The 22,566-nt window shown below is 38.8% G+C and overlaps 1 protein-coding gene across 2 annotated transcripts in view; it reads right to left on the reverse strand.

The window, feature by feature from the left end:
- Positions 1-11,024, reverse strand: part of LOC106089530 (frizzled) — a 396,830-nt gene extending 385,806 nt beyond the window's left edge. For both annotated transcript variants that reach the window (XM_059370225.1, XM_059370232.1), the window contains exon 1: positions 9,571-11,024. In XM_059370225.1, the coding sequence (XP_059226208.1) occupies positions 9,571-10,290 (720 nt within the window). In that variant the 5' untranslated portion in view covers positions 10,291-11,024. The remainder of the gene's footprint in view (positions 1-9,570) is intronic.
- Positions 11,025-22,566: the final 11,542 nt, after the last annotated feature.

Here is a 22,566-nt window from a genome sequence, read left to right on the forward strand (position 1 = left end):
ACTTGATATAGCTCATATATATTTGAAAAAGTCATTCAAAGACAAATTCGATCGATAGTGGAGGGTATATAAGATTCGGCACGGCCGAACTAAGCACGCTTTCACTCCAACAACATAGTATGGGGATATATTAATCTAGACATTCCGTTTGTAACAATAGTAATCTGAGACCCCATAAAGTATATATATTATGGATCGTCTCGACGCTCTGATTCGATCTAGCCTTGTCTGTCCGTCCTTCTGTCGAAATTACGATAGCGGTCGAACGCGAATAGCTAGCCGCTTGAAAATTTTCACAGATACTTTAAATCAATGTAGGTCGTTGGGTATTGCAAATGGGCCATATCGGTTCAGATTTGGATATAGCTCCCATATAAACCGATCTGACTTCTTGAGGCCCTGAAACCGCAATTTTTGCCCGATTTGGCTAAAATTTTGCACATGGTGTTCTCTAATGACCTCCAACAATTGTGCTAAGTACGGTTCAAATCGGTCTGTAACCGGACATAGCTCCCATATAAAACGATCTCCCGATTTGACTTCTTGAGTCCCTGGAAGCCACAATTTTCGTTCGATTTGGCTGAAATTTAGCTGAAATCGGCCCGGCCAAACTTAGCACGTTTTTACTTGTAATTGCTGCTACATCCGTTTTTACCACAAAAAAGACAAGTTCCATTACAAGACATGCCTAACAATTGCTTAAATTCGAACTCATTGTGAAGTGACACGGATTTTAAGGCCTCTTTCTTTTGTCATTCATTATTTATTGTGAAAAATCAGCCATCAATTGATGACACTGACACAGTACATGACACACAATGTACGAGCATTAAATGTGGCCCATAGAAAATTTTCCAAAAACCTGTTGAAGGTTAACGAAGCTATTGTATTGCATGCATTATTCTTTTTTAGTTTTTCGATGCAACCTAGTAAGGCATAGAAAATCAATGAACCTATGCTCCATGAACAAATCAGGGGCACTAGGCCAGACAGCGATTAATTTTCTTGGCACCTCTAGTTGTAGGGGTGAAAGATGACAATGATGATGATTGTGATGGTGTCTGTCTTGAGGGTGGTAATTGCATGAGTGTTTCACATCCCACAAATAAAAAAGAAACACTAACCCCTAAATGAGTAGACAAATTTGATAAGAATCGCTTGGGATCCTTAGACAGACAATTTTCAAAAGGTTCGTTCACTCAGCATCTGATAGGAAATGCTTGCGAGCAGACGTGTTTGTTTTTCACAACTGTCTACGAAAATGTTTTCCGTGGGATTTATGGGGCGACGACACATAGGGATTTGTTAGGTTCGATTACAAGGGTAGCAAAGGCAAACGTCAGAGCAGAGACTGGCAGTCAACCAGCCAGGGCAGTCTTAGATGGAAAGGATGAGCATTAGGGGAAGCGAAACGACATGCAATAATGTTTACTTATGCAACATGTTGTTCCTAGCATGGCATTCGCATGCATAAATATTACTTTTCAAAAGGATCTTTCTGTCCGTCCTTGCTTTCTCGTGAGTATGTGTGTGTGTGTGGCGGGTTGTTCATTGATATGATTGTATGTTTATAGGGTTTTATAATGTTCTTGAATATCCTTTTGGCATATCCTATCTATCTCCTACATTTTATTTTCAATTTTCTTTCGCTTGAAATTTGTTCGAGAGGGTGTTTGGTGTTGCCATTAGTTGGCTATTACATGCAAGCACTATTTGTACACCAATATCGAGAAGGGTGTAAAGGGGAAAATTCCTCCATAAGCTTTGTGTGAAATGTGCACATTGCATTTTCCCTCTATTGTATTCGCTGCTGCATTTATCCTGAATGGGATGGTGCTGGTGGTAGTCGTAATCTAACTTAATAGCCACAGTGATTACATTAGGGGCGAGAATAAGTCTTTTTTGCCACACATTTCTAAGGTTTCCTTTTTGTGTTCGAATGTTTGCTCTTGGCATGTAATCAATTAAAATACCATTTGAATTATGGTTGAGTAAAGAGGAGATGGATAGACGGATTATGGGGTTTTAATCACATTTAATGGATACATGAGTAAAAGTATATGGGATTTCTAGGATATCTTTATCATTAAATGGGATTTTCACACGCTTCTAAGTAGCACACAATGAAGAGGGATTTATTCGTATTATGATAGAAACAATTAATAAAAGGATATACTTGAAGTGAATATGTGATACGAATATTAATGCAATAGAAATTTGCAGCCTGATATTTAAAGACGTATTTTGTATTTTTTAACTATATACTATGACATGAGATGGTTGTAATTTTTATACGCACTACCATTGGATAAGGGGTACACTTATTCAATTTAGCCAAGTCCGCCCATCCGTTCTTCCATCCTTATGTCTGTTGAAATCACGATAGCGGCCCAACTTTGCCAAGTACGGTCCAAATCGATATATAACCTGTTACAGCTTCCATATGAACCGATCTCCCGATAAGTCATCTACGACCCCTAGTAGTTCAATCTCTGTTAATTTGGCAGAAATTTGATGCGTAAAGTACACATATGTCTTCAACAATGATAAATTTTGGAAATTTTTGCAGATCCCAAGATAAGTCCCAGCCGAACTTTGCACATGTTCACCTGTTTCTACTCTTCAAGTTGAGCAGTTTGTTATTATTCAATGGTCTCCAACAGCTATTAAAATTACATTTTACAGAAACAGATTTATAATTTAGCTATTATCTTTTTGGCAACAGAGCGCACTGAAGAAAATATCACAGCTATAGCGGCCAGTCTTAGTGATGACATTCAATTATCGACTCGCCGCAATTGGGCCTCTTTTACTCAACAACGTGATAAAGTTTGCGGAAGTATTTAGGTGTGAAACCTTTCAAAATACAGCTGGTGCAAGAATTGAAGCCAAACTACTTGCCGCAACGCAGAATTTTTGGTGAATGGGCTCTTGGAAAGTTGGCTGAAGATCCCCTTTTTTTATCGAAAAATTATGTTCATCGACGAAGCTCATTTTTGGCTAAATGGGTACGTTAATAAGCAGAGTTGTCGATTTTGGGTTAAAAATCTGCCTGAAGCATTGAAAGAGCTACCAATACATGCAGAAAAAGCCACAGTTGGGTGCGATTTATGGGCTGGTGGCATCACTGGACCGTACTTCTTTAAAGACGATGCGAATCGTAACGTAACTGTGAACGATAAGCGCTACCGTGAGATGATATCTAACTTTTTTTTTTCAAAAAAATGTTAAGTGGTTTCAACAAGACGGTGCCACATGCCACACAGCACTCGTAACAATGGACTTATTAAGAGGCGTGTTTGGTGAACATCTTATTTCACGTTCGGTAGCGGTCAATTGGCTGCCTTGATCGTGCGATTAAACGCTCTTAGACTATTTATGTGGGGCTATGTTGAAGCTCATGTCTATACAGACAAGCCCGAATTGGAAGACAGCATTGAGCATTTATTCGTTAGATACTGGCCAAAATGTTGGAAAGAGTATGCCGAAATTGGACTAAGCAGATGAACCATTTGGGGCGCAGTCACAGTCAACATTATTTGCATGAAATAATCTTCAAACATTAAATAATATGGACCGTACTATAGATTCAAATAAAGATTTCATTAATTTTTCTGAAGTTTATGAGTTTTTTTTTCAACTTTCCTATAGCTCTTAAAGAATTACCATATTCATCTTTATTTACGCTCTCGTATTTCTGAACTCATGAAATTATAATTCGTTATACTCCTGATTTTGCGTTCCATGTAACTTTCGACCATAATATGCTCAGGATTCTTCGTAGTTACAAACGAAATGTCAATATTAGCATAGCCCATCCTATGATGGAGGGTATAACAAATATATGGGCAAAATGTTTCGGAATTTTAAATCGCTCGGCAGGCAGTATGTCCATCATTTGTATTTCCATATCGTCCACACTTTGATTTACCAACATGTAGGTAACCAAGTTTTCTCAAAAATAAATCTTGGATATATATTTTCTGATATCAACGTCCAGATTATTGTCAGTGCTCCTTATTTGTCATTTACCCCCTACTGCTGTCGTAGCTTAAAATCAATTTGAATGCATGACATTCATATTTTCCGAACTCATTGCAAGGTGTATAAATTCTTCTGAATTTCTACTTACCTAGGTGCAGTATGCAAAAGCGCAGACTCCAATGGAACTTTTGCCTTTTTTATTTGATTCTGTTCCATTAGGCATAAGTTTTAATTTTTAAACGTAACTCCATTATAACGGGGATAAATTTGTCAGATACTGGACCTATTTTGCTGACGTATACCACAATATGCTAGCACTGAATGTACGTACCGGATTGACCTGATGGAGTCCTCCATCGCTCCATCACTGCTACAACAACAACAGTACTGTATTAGAGCTCATTGCTTTTGAAAGTGTGACCGCTTCTCTTATTTTTTTCCTTCCTAACTATTTAATAAAACGCATGGGCGATCATGGCTTGTGATGTCTGCACATGTCCATGTCCGTCCGTCTGTCCGTCCGTCCGTCTGTCTGTCGAAAGCAGACTAACTTCCGAAGGAGTAGAGCTAGCCGCTTGAAACAAATACTTCTTATTAGTGTAGGTCGGTTGGTATTGTAAATGGACCATATCGGTCCATGTTTTGATATAGCTGCCATATAAACCGATCTTGGGTCTTGACTTCTTGAACCTCTAGAAGGCGCAAATCTTATCCGATTAGAATGAAATTTTGCACGACGTATTTTGTTATGATATCCAAAAATCGTGCCAAGTATGGTTTAAATCGGTCTATAACCTGATATAGCTGCCATATAAACCGATCTTGGGTCTTGACTTCTTGAGCCTCTAGAGGGCACAATTCTTATCCGATTTGGCTAAAGTTTTGCATGACGTATTTTATTTTTACTTTCAACAACTGTGTCAAATAAGGTTCAAATCGGTTCATAACCTGATATAGCTGCCATATAAACCGATCTTGGGTCTTGACTTCTTGAGCCTCTAGAGAGCGCAATTCTTATCCGATTGGAATGAAATTTTGCACGACGTGTTTTGTTATGATATCCAACAACTGTGCTAAGTATGATTCAATTCGGTTCATAACCTGATATAGCTGCCATATAAACCGATCTGGGATCTTGACTTTTTGAGCCTCTAGAGGTCGCAATTATTATCCGATTTGCCTGAAATTTTGTACAACGGATCCTCTCATGACCATCAACATACATGCTTATTATGGTCTGAATCGGTCGATAGCCCGATACAGCTTCCATATAAATCGATCTCTCTATTTTACTTCTTGAGCCCCCAAAGGGCGTAATTGTTTTCGAATTGGCTGACATTTTACACAGGTCTCCAACATATAATTTAATTGTGGTCATATCTTAATATCGCTCTAATAACAGAGCAAATCTTTTCTTATATCATTTTTTGCCTAAGAAGAGATGTCGGGAAAAGAACTCGACAAAGGCGCTCCATGGTGGAGGGTATATAAGATTCGGCCCGGCCGAACTTAGCACGCTTTTACTTGTTAAATGTAACTCCATTATAATGGGGATAAATTTTTCAGATACTGGACCTATTTTACTGACGTATACCACAATACGCTAGCACTGAATGTACGTACCGGATTGACCTGATGGAGTCCTTCATCGCCAATAGCTGCCGTCTCATTGTACAACACACTGCTACAACAACAACAATACTAAATGCACATACCAACAATACTGTATTAGAGCTCATTGCTTTTGAAAGTGTGACCGCTTCTCTTATTTTTTTTCCCTGGGCGCATGGGTGCATGCACAGAAAAAAATATCACGAAATTTTTTTCAATTAATTTTTTAATTGAAAATAGAAATAGTTTCACTGAAAAAATTAATTAAATCAATAATTTTTTTAAATGAGTCCGGATCTTTTCAATTACGATGTTGATATTATTTTCAGATACTTTAATTGATTCATTAATTCAATTAAAAAATTAATTAATTTTTTTAAATCAATCTAAACTTTTTTTCAGTACCGATAGCGATTGAAATTTTTGAATAAAAAAAAATTATTTAATTCAATCGTTTTTTTTTTTGTTTTCAATGAACCTTAAAAAATTTTATATGTAAAATGTGATTGCAAATTTTATCTCTTTGTCGCTCAAATTGATCACAATTTGTTAAAACCAGCTGATTTTATAGAGGGAAAACAGCTTTCTTCATTGAGCTGCCGAACGAATTGAGTGTCAAAAAAATGTTAGTTGTCCAGGCAGTAAGTTCTTTCAATAATTTTTTAATGGAATCTAAAACTTTTTTAGACCCAACAGCACTGTTACAACTGTCCGCTTTTAAAAACATCTAGCCGCTCAAAATTTTGATAAATAATCTTTATATAAAGAAGATATATCTTCTCCACAAACAGTCCTTCGACTTCCTTAACGGCATACCGGCTTCTTACAGCGCGCCTTTGGAATTTTGATCCAATTAAAAAACTAATTTGATAATTCGAAAATTTCAATCATTTTCTTAGTTGTATCAATTAAAACAATTCATTTAAAATTTTAAAAAATTGAATTACTTTTCTAATTGGATCGATTAAAAAATTAATTGGAAATATCAAAAATTTTCAATCATTTTTTTAATTGAATATGCAATTCCTTTAACTGATATTATCATTTTCATGAGAGAAGCAGTTTCAATTAAAAAAATAATTGGATCAATTAATTTCGTGATTAAAACCGATTTTTATTTTCTTCTGTGTACGGAGACTGTACTTAAATTCGCGTTTAATTTAAAAGAAAACCAACTCTTTTCTATGAAAACTTTTCCATCTGCAGATATATAAGTCCTGTGAAGTTCTTTATTTCTTTTTTTACGAAAAACCATGTCTTGGGTTTTCGGGTTCGAGAGGATGTTATTGTAAACAAGTAAAAGCGTGCTAAGTTCGACCAAGTCGAATCTTGGGAACCCACAACCATGGATTCTGCTAAAATATGGAAGCTATATCTGGTTATAGACCGATTTGGACCGTACTTGGCACAGTTATTGAGAAGCATAACATAAAATTTCAGCCAAATCGGATAAAAATTGCGGCTTGTAGGGCTCAAGAAGTCAAATCGGGAGAACGGTTTATATGGGAGCAATATCAGGTTATTAACCGATTTGAACCGTACTTGGCACAGTTGTCGAGAGTCATAACAGAACACATAAAATTGAGGCTTCCAGGAGCTCAAGAAGTCAAATCGGGAGATCGGTTTATATGGGAGCTATATCCAAATCTGAACCGATATGACCCATTTGCAAAGCCCAATAACCTACATCAGTATACAGTATCTGTGCAAAATTTCAAGCGGCTAGCTTTACGCGTTCGACCTTGACATCCCACCCACAAAATTAATGTTTAAACTGGTGTAAAATTGTAATTTTCAATAGCAGTTCAGTTGTGAAATTCCCATAGTTTATTTTTAAACGGTACAATGTTTTTTAACTGCAACAAACATTTTGCAACACATCGAAATATTGATCTGAGACCCAACAAAGTATTATATATATTCATGATCGTATTGATATTCTTAGTCAATTTAGCCGTGTACGTTCGTCTGTCTGTCGAAAGCACACTAACTTTCGAAGGAGTATGGCTAGGTGCTTGAAATATTTTATAAATACTTCTAATAGGTGTAGGTCGGTTGGGATTGTAAATGGACCATAAACCGATCTTGAATCTTGACTTCTTGAGAAACTGGAGGACGCAATTCTTATTCGATTTGGCTGAAATTTTGCATGAGGTGTTTTGTTATGATTTCCAACAACTGTGCCAAGTACGGGTGAAATCGATGCATAACCTCATATATCGGTCATATAAACCGATCTGGGGTCTTGACTTCTTGAGCCTTTAGAGGGCGCAAATCCCATCCGCTTTCGCTACAATTTTGCACGACGTGTTTCGTCATGACACCGAACCGAAAGGAATGACACCAGTTTTGAGATTAAGCGAAGAATAATACTGGCAAACAGATGCTACTTTAGACTAATAAGCAGTTTAGAAACAAGGCCACCTCTCGACAGACGAAGACTACACTTTACAAGACACTGATACTACCCGTGCTGTTATATGGTTCTGAAGCATGGGTACTTGTGAAAGCAGATGAGGCAGTGCTTGGAGTATTTGAGAGAAAGATTCTTCGTAAAATATATGGATCAGTTTGCGTTAACGGAGAATATAGGCGACGTATGAACCACGAGCTGTATGATCTGTATGACGACGATAGTATAGTTACACGTATCAAAATACAACGGCTGCGTTGGCTAGGTCATGTTGTCAGAATGGATGAAGAAGCTCCAGCAAAGAAGTCTTTTGAAGGCAAACACGGTGGTACACGCAAACCGGGAAGACCAAAAGCCCGATGGAAAGATCAAGTTGTGGGAGACACCTCGAAACTTGGTGTCAAAAATTTTAGAATGAGAGCAGAAGTTCGAGACGCTTGGACTGCTATTCTACGTACGGCTAGTGGAACAAATATTCTGTCGTAGCCAATTAAAGCAAAGTAAGTTTCGTCATTATAAACCGATCTGGGATCTTGACTTCTTGAGACTTCAAGGGCGCAATTATTATCGGATTTGGGTGAAATTTTGTACAACGGATTCTCCCATGACCTTCAACATACGTGTCAAATACGGTCTGAATCGGTCTATAACCGATATAATACAACCTAAAACGATCCCCTATTTTACTTTTTGAGCTCCTAAAGGGCGAAATCCTTATTCGATTTGGCTGAAAATTTTCACAACGACTTCTGCTGTGGTCTCCAACATTCAGACCATTATGGTCCGATTCGGACCATAACTTGATATAGCTCCAACAGCATAGCAATTCTTTTCTTTTATTCTATCCTTTCCTTTCCTTTGTTTGCCTAAAAAGAACTCGACAAATGCGATCTATAGGTATATAAGATTCGGCCCGGCCGAACTTAGCACGCTTTTATTTGATTTTTTTTTATATGAAGTAAGATTCACCTCTATTCGTTAATTTGACCTTTGTGGTTTCATTGCAGTTTCTGTTATATAGTAAGATTATTATCACCATTTTAATGTTTCAATCGTTGGTAGATTGCATCCTGACTTCTGAACATTTCGAATCGCCCATACTTAAATTTTAGCATCAATCTATTAATTCTGCGGTATAGCCGTTTCTTATTAATGCGTTGCTGTCGACGGCAAGGCTTCTCGGTTCAATAGCATTTCGGCACGCCTGGTCGTAACCGGGGAAATCTAACATTTGGGTACAAATCCCAGCGGAAAGTCTGCATAATTTACGGTAAAAACAATTGCAAAATTCTTGACGGGACTTTTACCCGGGCGTTATATGCAGCCAGAATATTTTACATTATTAAGCTCTGGGATTCGTCTAAATACCAAAGAAAAAAGAAAATTATCCCACTTTTTCTCTTATGATAGTTTTTGTCACTTGTTTTCCAAAAGAATTCACTGGAAAAGGGCAATACTTTTTTTAATCTGTTCACATCTGTGTACTTTTATCTGTCCACCCTATTCGTAATTAGGTAATTTCTTTCTCCAATTGGCACAAAAGAAAAGTTTTTATCACTTACCTTTCCTCCAACTTTCAATGAATATCCCATATCCTGTGGCGTTTTCAAATGTACCGGACATACAAAGCCAATATCACGATGGGCACCATCCAGACCAGCATAATTTTTACGCGTCGTCATTTTTTTGAGCACCCTCGTGGGTGTCGGAGTAGATGCCGTGGTGTTTTCACCCACGCACAAAGCTTCACTGGTTTGTACCGGGAATTTAGAACACTCCAGATTTTCGGGCCAATTAAAATTATAGGTTTTCATTAGATTCTCACAGACGCGGGCAGATTCACACAGAGAACGACAAGGCGGTATGGGACGATCTAGAATAGTACACACGGGCACATAGAGGGAGCACAAGAACAATTGTAAATCAGGACTGCAACCGATTTTTACAAGCGGAACAAATTGTGTGACTTCCATGCCTGCCTCCTCCTGCTTAGTGTGACCCAGTAGGTTGGGCATTATTGTCCTATTATAGGGAATATTTTCACAAATCGATATGGTAATGGGTTCACAGCGATTGTGATGAGGAAAAGCATCATCACCGGAGAGAGAAGTAGAACCGATCACCTCACCCGAACTCGAGGTGCGATAATCATGCGACGGCGATTGATCATAACGGTGGACGGCAGCGATTTGTGGTAGATTTAGGGCGATTACAATGGCACACATCGCGGTAGCGTAAGCATTTAGATCGCGCTTGGCCTTTGTAGGGGATTTAGAAGCCATAATGCTATTGGTTGTTATAATTTCTTGAGAGGACTTAGAGGGATTTTTCACAAATGTGTAATTTTATCAATATTTTAGCACAATTTTTCAGATATTTGGCACTCTTTCTGTTAAATTTGTTCAACAAATTCGATTTCGTTTTCTTCTTTATCACCCGTTAATTTTTGTTAGTTTTATTTTAGAAATTTGTGTAAACTTTAGGTTTTGTATTATGGGAATGTCACTTGGCCAACACGTTTGAGTAATCCACAGGTTTCGCATTGACTTGAAGTGATATTCCTCAATAGGGTGCCTTAATGGGTATTTTGTTACTATTTTTTTGTTTTCTTGGATTTGCACTTTTCTTTACTTTTTGTTGGGTTTTCTTAGACAATTTTTCTTTGAGCTGCACTCATCTGAATTGATTCAGTTCGATTTGCCAAAAGACCGACGGCATTTTATTTGTTTTTATTATTCCTTTTTTCTTCTTCTTTTTCACCTGCCTGGTCTTTTGTTTCTTTTTATTCTTCACACGCAAATAAAGCACCGTAATCCGTCAACGAGCATTCAACAGCTACAACTCCTCAAAGAAACATAGCAAACGACTTAACGACGTCGTTCACATCGACTATAACGACGAGGGACGTATCATTTAACCAATACAAGACTTGAGAATAACGCGCGCAACAAAACGTAACGTATCGACATTAAATCCCCATGCGTTGTTCATAACCTAACGCTCAAAGAACCGCTAATAAACTGAAGAAGCCACCAAGCGGCCTGCTTGCTTGTTAGTCAACCAGCCAGGCATATAGCAGTGGCAGCACCAAAAACGAGTTTTGTCTCTGTTGTGTTTGCAGTGTTGTTGTCTTTATCAACTTACAAACATGCTTAGTTAGAGCTCTCCCACGGTGTTGAGAGAACTCTATGTTGATACGCTTTGCAGATTTAATAGTGGACACAGAGCACACACACGTCTGTACCCACAGTTTTAATGCTTCATTAGTTGCAGTTGTTTACCACAGAAGGGTTTGGCTGAATAAGGAGAGGGCAAACACATGAGAGAGCCGATAGGAATGTTGGTGCTGTAGCTGTTGACGTTATGTTAACTGGTGAGCTGTTAAGATGGTGCAACATTACAGTTCGATAACAGTATACGAGAGGTACAACAACAGTTTTTAACAGATAAAATATATGCTTCTTTACTGATAACAAAGAAAATTTTTTATAAAAAATCTATTATCTAACAAGGCGTTATGTTTGGCCGGCCCGAACTTTGGAGATCCACCACTTGGGGTATTTTCCATTGAAAATGCATAATTTATGCCCCCTAGCAGCTATATCGAAATATGGTCCGTTTTGGACCAAATTCGAAGAAGGATGTGGAAAGGCCTAACACAACTCATTGTTCCAAATTTCGGCGATATCGGACAATATATGTGCCTTTTATGGGTCCAAAACCTTTAATCGATAGATCACTCTAAATTGCAGCTATATCAAAATCTGGACCGATCTGGGTCAAATTGCAGAAAGTTGTCGAAGAGCCTAACGCAACTCACTGTCACAAATTTCGGCAAAATTGGACAATAAATGCGCTTTTTATGGGCCCACCTTAAATTTGGAGTTCTATATATCATCCAATTCTGGACCGATCTTGGTCAAATTGCAGAAAGATGCCGAGAGGCCTAACACAACTCACTGTCCCCTATTTCGGCGAAATTCGACCATAAATGCCCTTTTTTAAGCTCCAAACCTTAAATCGAGAGATCGGTCTGTATGGCAGCTATATCCAAATCTCGACCGATTTGGGCAAAATTAAACAAGGATGTCGAAGGCCCTAACACAACTCAAAGTCTCAAATTTTGGCAAAATCGGATAATAAAGGAGGCTTTTATTGGCCTAAGACCTTGAATCGGCGGGTCGGTCTGTATGGGGCTAAATCGAAATATAGTCCAATATAGACCATCTTCGAACTTAACCTGCTTATGGACAAAAACGAGAGAATAATCTTTGCAAAGTTTCAGCTCAATATCTCTCTGTGGCGTGATTTCAACAGAAAGACGGACGGACATGGCTAGATCGTCTTAGATTTGGAAATGGATATATCGATGTGTTTCAAACGGAATGACAAAATGAATATACCCATCCTTCGGTGGTGGGTATACAAATTAAAGTATTGCCCATGTTAGATTGTATTGCCCATGTTGCTCCGTTTAGACTTGACAACTAATTTATTTCTACATACCAAACTTCTGTCAAACCAACAAAAATTAAGCTTCTACGAACCGAACAAGGATAATCGGGAGGCCGCTTAACTTGGGAGCTATATCAGGCTATAGACTGATTTTGACCGTATTTGGTAGAGTTGTTGCAAGTTGTAACAAAACAATATTTGCTCCATTTCAGCCAAATCGGTCAAAAATTGCGGTTTGTAAGGGCTCAATAAGTCAAATCGGGGGATCGTTTTATATGGGAGCTATATCTAGATCTGAACCGATATGGCCAATTTGCAATGCCCAACGACCCACCTCGATATTAAGTATCTTTCGAGACGATTAAAACTATATGTACTTTATGGGGTCTTGGACGAATATTTCGGAGTGTTATGGTGGTGGGTATTAAAACGACTGAACCGACTTCCATAAAATTTTCACATATGGAAGAGTTTGGCGCCCCGGTGAAAAAAGGGTAGTTATTTTTTTTTTAATATCCGAAGTGGGGCGAATCTTCTTCCTAACCTAATTTTTAAAAAAGTCAGATCTTGGAGTTGGTTGAACCGAATTTCGTATGCCCTCTAATGGTAACCCAAAAACACAAAATTCGCATAAAAGTTTGGGGTCAAATAACCAAAGCCCAGCCAAGCGGACAGGTTTACCGGTCTACATAAAATGCATGCTACTGCAATTTGCGATGTAGTAACAAGGGTGCGGATATTAGCCAGTAATCGGCTCGGTGAGCGGCCTAAATGCTAAACGTTATCTCAAAAAAAGGAAATTTAAGTCAGGAACTCAGTGTTTTCCATACTATGTTCTAAGTTGGTTCATGTCTGCTATTGTGCCCCCACCAAAGTGCCAATATCTGTTAGCCGCGAAAGCCGGGCACTGGCATAGGAAATCTTCAAATTTCTGTCATCTACCTTACATACCCTCCCCATGCTATCATTTGGCGCAACTTTTTTGCATAAATGAGCTACAAATTTTTCACTTAGGTATACTTCTTATAAAGGGTGATTTTTAAGCTTTTAGTTTCTTCAGTTTGGTCTATAATTTAACCATGAATCGTCTTACAAACGAGCAACGCTTACAAATGGCTCTTAAAAAAATCATTTATATAAATTGATTTTCTATATTGGCATCTTGTGTCATTATAAGGCTGATTGGTATAGCCCAAATCTATCTTTAAACTGATTAGCTCTCATTAAGTCAATTCAATATAACCATGAAAATATCGATTCGCCAAAGATGTCAACATTCTATGGCCCCTCAAAATTTGGTAATGACTCCATTGCTATTAGAATATTTTTCAAATTTAAATTTTTTATAGTATTATTTAAAAAATTGTTACATGAAAAGTACTGTTTTGGCCCAAGAACTACCTTTTTAGTACCATTTAAAATTTAATGTTTTCCATACCTGCTGCTAACTCACTTTATGTTCCTATATCTTTTGAACATGTGTCGGAATTAGCGAATGTTATACGCATTTTAAAAGCGATATGGTTGGTTCAACGCTTTGAACTTCTCCAGGTTTCTAAGCTATCACAATGGATTAAAATGTCTTAGTCTGATTGCAAACTGGCACTATAATCTTCACTAATCTAATCTGTATAAGGATGCTAACGGGAGTGTAATCATCAAGTTTGGATTCCACACTTAACGGAAACCTTTTTATCAACCAACCTCCTACCAAAATTGGGGGGTCTTAGTTATACGGCCTTTTAAGGATACCACCATACGGGTATCATGAAGCACTATTTTACTATTTCGAGGATTAAACAATCTTCCTATGCTAGAGGTAAATTTGCCATGATGATAAAACCATAGCATATATTCTTAAGTCCGGTAGAATCTTTCAGTAAAAAGTTATCGTTTAGGTGAATTAAATGTCAGTATATTGAAGTCGAAATGGATTTTGCTCGTCCTTGAAGGGTAGTTTTGATTTAAATATACCAAAGGTCTTGTGGGCTTCTTGCTATACCCTACACCAGTACTGTGGCATAGGGTATTATAACTTAGTTTGTAACACTCTGAAGGACAACAGATATAACCATTGATAAATATACCGATCGATTCAGAATCACTTTGTGATTCGATTAAGTTGTCCGTCTGTATGTCAGTCTTTCAATGTTAATTTGTGTACAAAGCACAGGTCGCAATTTTCATCCGATCGTCTTCAAGTTTGGCACAAGCATTTTCTTGGGCCTAGAGACGAAGCCTATTGAAACTAGAAAAAATCGGTTCAGATTAGCATATAGCTCCCATATATATTTTCGTCCGATTTCGACTAAAATTGCAATTATATCGTCGATTCTCACGAAATTTTGCACAAAGCGTTCTATTATAAGTGTCGACATTATTGGTTACTTTCATAGAAATTGACCCTGATTTAGATATAGCTCCCATATATATGTATTTGTCCGATATTACTTAAATTGCAATAATATCTATATTTGTTAAGCGTCTCTCACGAAATTTCGCGAATTTCGTGATTCTCTTATAAGTCTTGACATTTCATAGAAATCGATTCAGATTTAGATAAAGCTCCCATATATATTTTCGTCCGATTTGCCTTAAATTGCAATAATATCGACATTCGATACTCACGAGAGCGATTCTCTTATAATTCTCGACATTATTGGTGAATTTCATAGAAATCAGCTCAGATTAAGATATAGCTTCCAATTCACACGAAAACTGGTACAAAATATTCCCTTATGACTCCCGGTATTGCTTTTGAATTTCATAGAAATCGGTTCAGATTTAGATATAGCTCCCATATATATATTTTCGTCCGATTTTGAATAATACTCAATAATTTGGTAATTTGTTGACGGATCTTAACAAAATTTGGCACGAAGGTTTCTCTTTTAACTCTTCTGATGACTGATGATTTCATAGAAATTTGCTCAGCTTTAGATATAGCTCCCATATATATGCATCTCAATCAATCGATCCTCTCAAAAATTCAACTGTAAGCAAATTTTATATTCGACGACTTAGCCTGCGGTGTAGGTTATCAAAAGGTCGGCTTCGCCCAACTTTAGCCCTACCATACTTGTTCTGTGTATTTAAAAGTTACCTCAACAGAATCCTTTGGCCTAATGTAAAGCACTATGCTTATCTAACATGTAAACAATCCATCAAAAGGGGGTTGCAAATAATAGAAATGTACATCTAATCGTCCTTTTCTTGTTTATCATGTTGACCTTGAATTTGAAAACGAACCAAGTGGCATTTTGTCATCTAACAGAAATCGCTGGATTATAGAGTTAAGCAATTGAACGCTTCCCATCTGGCACTGGCCGACTCGTTTTGTGCATGTCACTTAAGGTGAATGAATTCGTTGCTATGCAATTAATTTTTTGCTTCTTCTTTATTTTCTTATATGGAAACTTAAGCCGTCTTGTAAACTTTCATTGTTCTTAACACTTTCATTATTTCGCGACATTCTCTTAGTTTTTCGCTGTTTTGAATTTGTAATTTCTTCACTATCATCTCAATTATTGAGCGTTTCTTTGCACATTTCTTTTCAGCTATGTTCGTTAGCAACCGGTAGCCTGGGGAATAAATCGCAAGAGATCCAACAGAATGCAGAATAGCTCAAATGATCGAGTTTAGAGAAGAGTACATCAAATTCATGAAGTGTCTACATCCATAGTTATAAGAGGCAATAATCATCGGCGTTCTTTCCTTCCTTATACATTGTTAGAGTTTTTCTTTTGTTATTTTTTTTCTCCTCTTACTGCCCATATTTGTAATGTTAGTCCCCCACCGTAAAATGCTTGAATTTGTTTTCTTGTTGTTCTCCTTTATACTTTAACATCACCATTCGTGACTTCATTATTATGGTCATTTCAATGTGTTAGTGACAAACACTTGGAGATGTAGAGAGCAATATAGAGAAATAAAAATAACAACAATATGATAAAAGACAATGCCAAGTTTTTCGCCCCACAGATTGTAAACAACGATGACAACATATGTTTACGTTATGGTTGGGGGGGAGAGAGTTGTGAAAACATTAAAAATAAAGCCGGCAAACAAAACAAAATGTTGCTGGCTCTTTAACTCTCTCAGCTGGTTATGCTCTCCCTCTTTTCCATGTGGCAATTCAGCAAATGATTTTCCCTATGTATTTAACATTTATGAGCGCCGAAGAGTTACATGGCCAAAGAGTATGAATTGTTATTTGTAACATCGGCCACGCTGTTATGATATCATAAGCTGTACAGGCAAAGAGCATTATTAACAGTTCTGGTTGTACTTCTTACATTTATTATGTGCACTTAAGGAAAATGTTATCCAATTTGAAAGTTGTTGAAGGAACAAGGGAAACACTAAGGGTTAACAATTTTATCCCCAAGGAAAATAGCAAAAGGAACTGTAGGAATATAAATAGCCACATGGATAACAGTAAATGGAACAAGAGGAACAATAACCGTAATAACATTAACCAATTCCTAAATAGATTAGCTTTAAGTTTATTTTAGTTTCCATATAAATACTTATTATACCCACGAGGGGGGTATATTCACTTTGACATTTCGTTTGCAACACATCGTAATATTCATTTCCGACCCTATAAAGAATTTACATTCCTGGTTCTCGTAAAAATCTAAGCCACCTAGCTGTATCCGTCCGTCCGTCTGTATGTCTGTTGAAGGCACTCTACAGTCTTCAAAATTAAGATACTGAGCTGAAACTTTGCACATATTCTTGATAAAGCGCCCATATAGACCGATCTGCCGATTCAGGGTCTTAGGTTCAACAAAGCTGTATTAAGTATTCGATTTGGGTGAATTTTGGGACAATGATTCGCCTTAAGATCCCCGACCGAATATGGCTTAGATCGGTCTGCGGCTTAATACATCTCCCTTATAACCTATCTCCCGCCTAAAGGACTTAACTTACTTTAATTGGCTATGACAGAATATTTGTTTCACTAGCGTAGAACGTAGAATAGCGTTCCAAGCGCCTCGATCTTCTGCTCTCATTCTAAAATGTCTAACACCAAGTTTCGAGGTGTCTCCCACCACTTGATCTTTCCATCGGACTTTTGGTCTTCCCGGTTTGCGTGTACCACCGAGTTTGCCTTCAAAAGTCTTCTTTGCTGGAGCTTCTTCATCTTTTCTGACAACATGACCTAGCCAACGCAGCCGTTGCATTTTGATGCGTGTTACTATGCTATATTCGTCATACAGCTCGTGGTTCATACGTCGCCTATATTCTTTATTATTCCAAACTGGTCCATATATTTTAAGAAGAATCTTTCTCTCAAAAACTCCAAGCACTGCCTCATCTGCTTTCACAAGTACCCATGCTTCAGAACCATATAACAGCACGGTTGTAGCAGTGTCTTGTATAGTGTATTCGACCTTGGTGGCCTTGTTTCTAAACTGCTTACATAGTCCAAAGTAGCAACTATTCACCCCGTCGCCGAGTTAGATAAAGTTGCTGACTATGTCAAAGTTGTGGTTCCCAACTTTCTCCATTTTCTTTATCTGTTCGGTTGTGCAAGGCTTTTTGGGAGTTGAAACCATCCATTTCGTCTTATCTCCATTTACAGCCAGACCCATTTTCACTGACTCTCTTTCGATTTTTTCAAAGGCTGCAGTAACTACTTCTGGTGACCGACCTATGACATCGATGTCGTCGACATAGGCGAGTAGCATATGTTCTCTTGTGTTTTGTGTGCCATATATATTCACAGCTGCATCTCTCCAACAGGATATTAAAGAGATCACACCTGAAACCTCGTTTGGTATTAAATGGTTCGGAGCCTGCAGAGTCTTATTAATTTTGCAGGGATACCAAACTCAGACATGGCTTGAAATACCTTTGTACGTAAAGGAGTATCGAAGGCGGCTTTGTAGTCAACAAAGAGATGATAGGTGTTGGTTTGTTCTTCTTAGGTCTTTTCCAAGATTTGGCGCAGTGCGAATATCTGGTCTAGGGTGGATTTACCAGGTCTAAAGTCGAATTGATTGGGCCCAATTATCTCATTGACTTTAGGTTTTAATCGTTCACACAGTACGCTCGAGAGTATCTTGTATGCGAGGGGAGGAGATTTATTCCTCTGTAAATGGCACATTCCGTCTTGTCTCCTTTCTTGTGTAAGGGACATAGTATGCTGAGGTTCCAATAATCGGGTATGCGTTCTTCTAGCCAGGTTGCGCAGACAAGCTGATACATACGCCTTATCAGCGTGTCGCCTCCGGTCTTAAATAGTTCAGCGGGTAACCCGTCGGCTCCTGCTGCCTTGTTGTTCTTTAGTCGGGTCATAGCTACTTGGACCTCATTCTGATTAGGAGGTAAACGTTCTATACCATCATCAGGGATTGGTTCTGCGGTATCCTCTTGTTCTTTCCATATCCTCAGCATGTTATCTGTGTCAGTTACCAGATTTCCTTCTTTGTCTGTGAAGGAGGATGTGCCTACATCAAAGCCATCGGTTTGATTTTTAAATCTATGGTCGAATTTCCGGACTTATTAATTCTGACTCCTGTACATCTCAATTCGCTCACACTCACGTCTTTCCATTTCCTTTTTCTCTGCGGAATAGACGTTTCTCCTCTCTCCTTTTCTCCCGATACCTCTCCTTCATCTGGCGCGTTGCTACTGATTGCAGGGTTGCTCTATATGCCGCATTCTTGGCTTCAGTAGCATCTCGACACTCTTGGTCGTACCATGGGTTCCTTGGTACCCAAGTACGGATTTCGCGGCATTTTCCATGGAGTGGGCAAAAGTTTGCCACTGCGCCATTATATCATCGGAACAAGGAGTGCTTTCATCAAGCAGTTGGGTCAGTCGAGTGGAGTATGCCGCTGCCATTTGTTGAGTTTTCAGCTTTTCAATGTCCAGCTTCCGTGCAGTGTCTTTCGCCATGTTCAATTGCGTGCGAACCTTTGCTGCAACAAGGTAATGATCCGAATCTATATTCGCTCCACGCTGAATGAATGCCTTCCATCTATCACAACGTGATCGGATGACAACTATGAGGCTTTGTGAATATTTCTATGTTGAAATCTAGTGCTACCAACTACCATGTTTTTTGCCGCCGCGAAAACTATCAGCCTCAACCCATCACTGGACATTATCTGGTGGAGGCTTATTTCTCCGACTATTGGACCAAAGATGTCTTCCTTTCCCTATCTTCGAATAAAAACTCCCAGAACGATTTTAATATCATGGGCGGGGCAGCGGTCATATTCTCTCTCTGGGCGCTCGTAGAAAATATCCTTGGTCTGCTCGTCCTTGTCTTTGGTCGGGGCATGGGCACAAAAAAGGCTGATGTTGAAGACTTTTGCGGATTGTGGCTAGCCTCTCATCCACCGGAGTAAAGCTTGAGACAAGGTGTTTCAGTCTCCGGCTAACCACAAATCCACAGACAAATTCATGCGCACTTCCTGTAAGGCGGTAATATCTGCCTTGTACTTCTCTAATACATCAGCCAGCGCATATACTGCACCTTCCCTAAAGAGAGTGCGGACATTCCAGGTGCAGATTCCCAAAACATTGTCCTTTTTTCGTTTGCGTGGGTCGTCAACGTTAGGGGGTCCGTTTTTACTATTCCTTTGTTTCTCATAGTAGTTCTCATAGTTTTCCGGGGGCGGGTTACTGGCCCAGCGCCCCAATCGCATGGATTTTGTGGGATTGCAAATGCATCCCTCGTTGTCGTGAGCCGCTTGTTCCTAGATCCGACGCTCGGCCATTGGCCATTGGTTATTTGAAGGCGCCAATAACTCGCCTTGTCATCTCGAGTATCATTTCCTTGTCATCTCGAGTATCATTTCAGATTTCATGAATTTTTCTCAATTTTATGTGTTTTCTTAACTTTCCTATAGCTCTTTAAAAATCACCCTTTAGAAGATGAATTCATACATTCCTACTAAGACAATATCGGTTAAGAGTAATAAAAGTTGGTTTAACCAGGCATGCAGAAATGTTGTCAGATGGAAAGAGGTGGCTTAAACGATTGGCGTCGCTCTATCCGCCAGTTCTGTGAAAACAAGGTCGTGGCAATGGATATTTCCAATGAATTGGATAGAGTCTGGCACGGCGCACTTATATCCGAGCTAAACGCTATTGGTGTCGGTAATAACTTTTCTCGTTTTAAAACGAGCTTTCTTGTGGACCGCACTATACGAGTTGTTGTTGTAGATGGGTTCTCATCCGATGAATACAAATTTACCGCAGGTGTATACCAGGCGGACTGGGAAGAAATTCTGAATGGTAAGAGCATTGTCCATTCAGCCAATACAGGCCTCTATAGAACTCCAGAATGACAAAAGAACTAAGTACCTGAAGGGCCAATCAGTGATCCATTTTTGGGGAGCTCGTCCGGAGCCTTTCAGCCTTTGCCATGGCCCGAAGAAGCTTCTGGCATCATCTTACCAGTCTCGACTTCCCATGACACGAGGCCAGAGCCTTCAATGCCGCCTCACTGTCTACATATATCGTGACAGTCTCATCTATGGGCATTCCTCTTTGCAATATACAACAGGAACGCCGAATTGCCATGTACTTCCTGCCATCCTCCATAGGTGAGAATCGCCGAACAACATTCAAGGTATCGTCCCCGATCAAGTCACCTAATTCATTCCTATTGACTTGCGACAGGAATAGAGCGCATTCTGTCCACTGACACTTTCCTTGGCGTTTGCTAATCGTTATTATAAATTTTTTTTGGCATTTTCGTACGTATATTTGTTATTTAAAAGCATACAAATTATTTTTGTAGATATTTTGTTTGATGTTATTTGAAATCTTAGTAAGATTATGAAATTGCAGAAAATAAGACAAAAAGGCACCATGTTGTCCTAAGTTTAAGAGATAAAGAGTTATTAACAAGTTTTTGGAAGCTGTTCCACAGTGTTACATAAGCGTTGTCGACCACACTCTTAACTCAGACTGCGTCGACGCGAATTGCTTCGGGTGAACCAAGTTTATTGATGGCAGTCCTCGTCCTGCACTGCCAAATCGTTTGCACTTTCATTATCCCTACTCCGATATGACCCGGCACCCAAACGATGCGGATTGTGCCGATGCGGATTGTGCCTTAGAGAAGGCTTAAATCTCCTTCTTCCTCACCAAGACTGTTCGTGACCTTACCGTCCTGGTTCTAATTGCCCAATTTATTGTCCGTATAGATGTTCACACTCGACGTCCTCGAGTGAATACCACACTACCACACTACCTCACGCTTTTCGCGATCGCCCGGATCTCTGGCTGCAGGATCCTATTATGGTCAGGCAGTAGAAACAGATTTCAGTCCCTGTGTTCTCAGTGTAGACCCCCAGGCCTACTCTATCCTCTAGCTTTTATCCATTTGTATAGCATGATATAGCCAAAATAGCCATAAACGGTGTATATGGAAGAAAATGGTTTAAAAGTGGTCTCGTATGCTGATGGCGTGGAAATTGCGGTTGGCGTTTTCAGGACTCTTAGACAGCATAGTGGGCTATCGAAAGTGGTCTAGCGTAGATCCTTGCAAGACAGAAGCAGTTCTCTTCAGCAGGAGATACAAGTTACCCACAGTGGCACCTGTTTCCTTGGGAGAAAAGAATGTTCCATTTACTGAAAGCGCAAAATTCCTGGACTGAAATTGAGCTTCAAATCCAACATTTAGAAAATGGAAAGTGTTTTTACAATATTTTTGTAATTTTTTTTTTCAATTCCGATGAATATACCCATAAACCTGTGGAGTAATTTATAAGACTTTGTCTTGTTGTACAGGCATAAATTAATTTCAAATAAATAACAAGTAAGAGCGTGCTAAGTTCGGCCAGGCCGAATCTTATATACCCTCCACCATTGATCGCATTTGTCGAGTTCTATGCGCGGTATCTCTTTTTAGACAAACATAGAATATTGAATAAGAACTGTTATCCTATTGGAGCTATATCGAGTTATAGTCCGATTCGGACCATAAATGAATGCTGATTGACATTGTAGAAGTCATTGTGTAATATTTCAGTTCATTCGGATAAGAATGGCGCCTTGTAGGGGCTCAAGAAGCAAAATCGGGAGATAGGTTTATATAAGAGCTGTATCAAGCTATTGATCGATTCAGACCATAC

Source organism: Stomoxys calcitrans, chromosome 1, assembly GCF_963082655.1.
Source record: "Stomoxys calcitrans chromosome 1, idStoCalc2.1, whole genome shotgun sequence".
NCBI lineage: Eukaryota > Metazoa > Arthropoda > Insecta > Diptera > Muscidae > Stomoxys > Stomoxys calcitrans.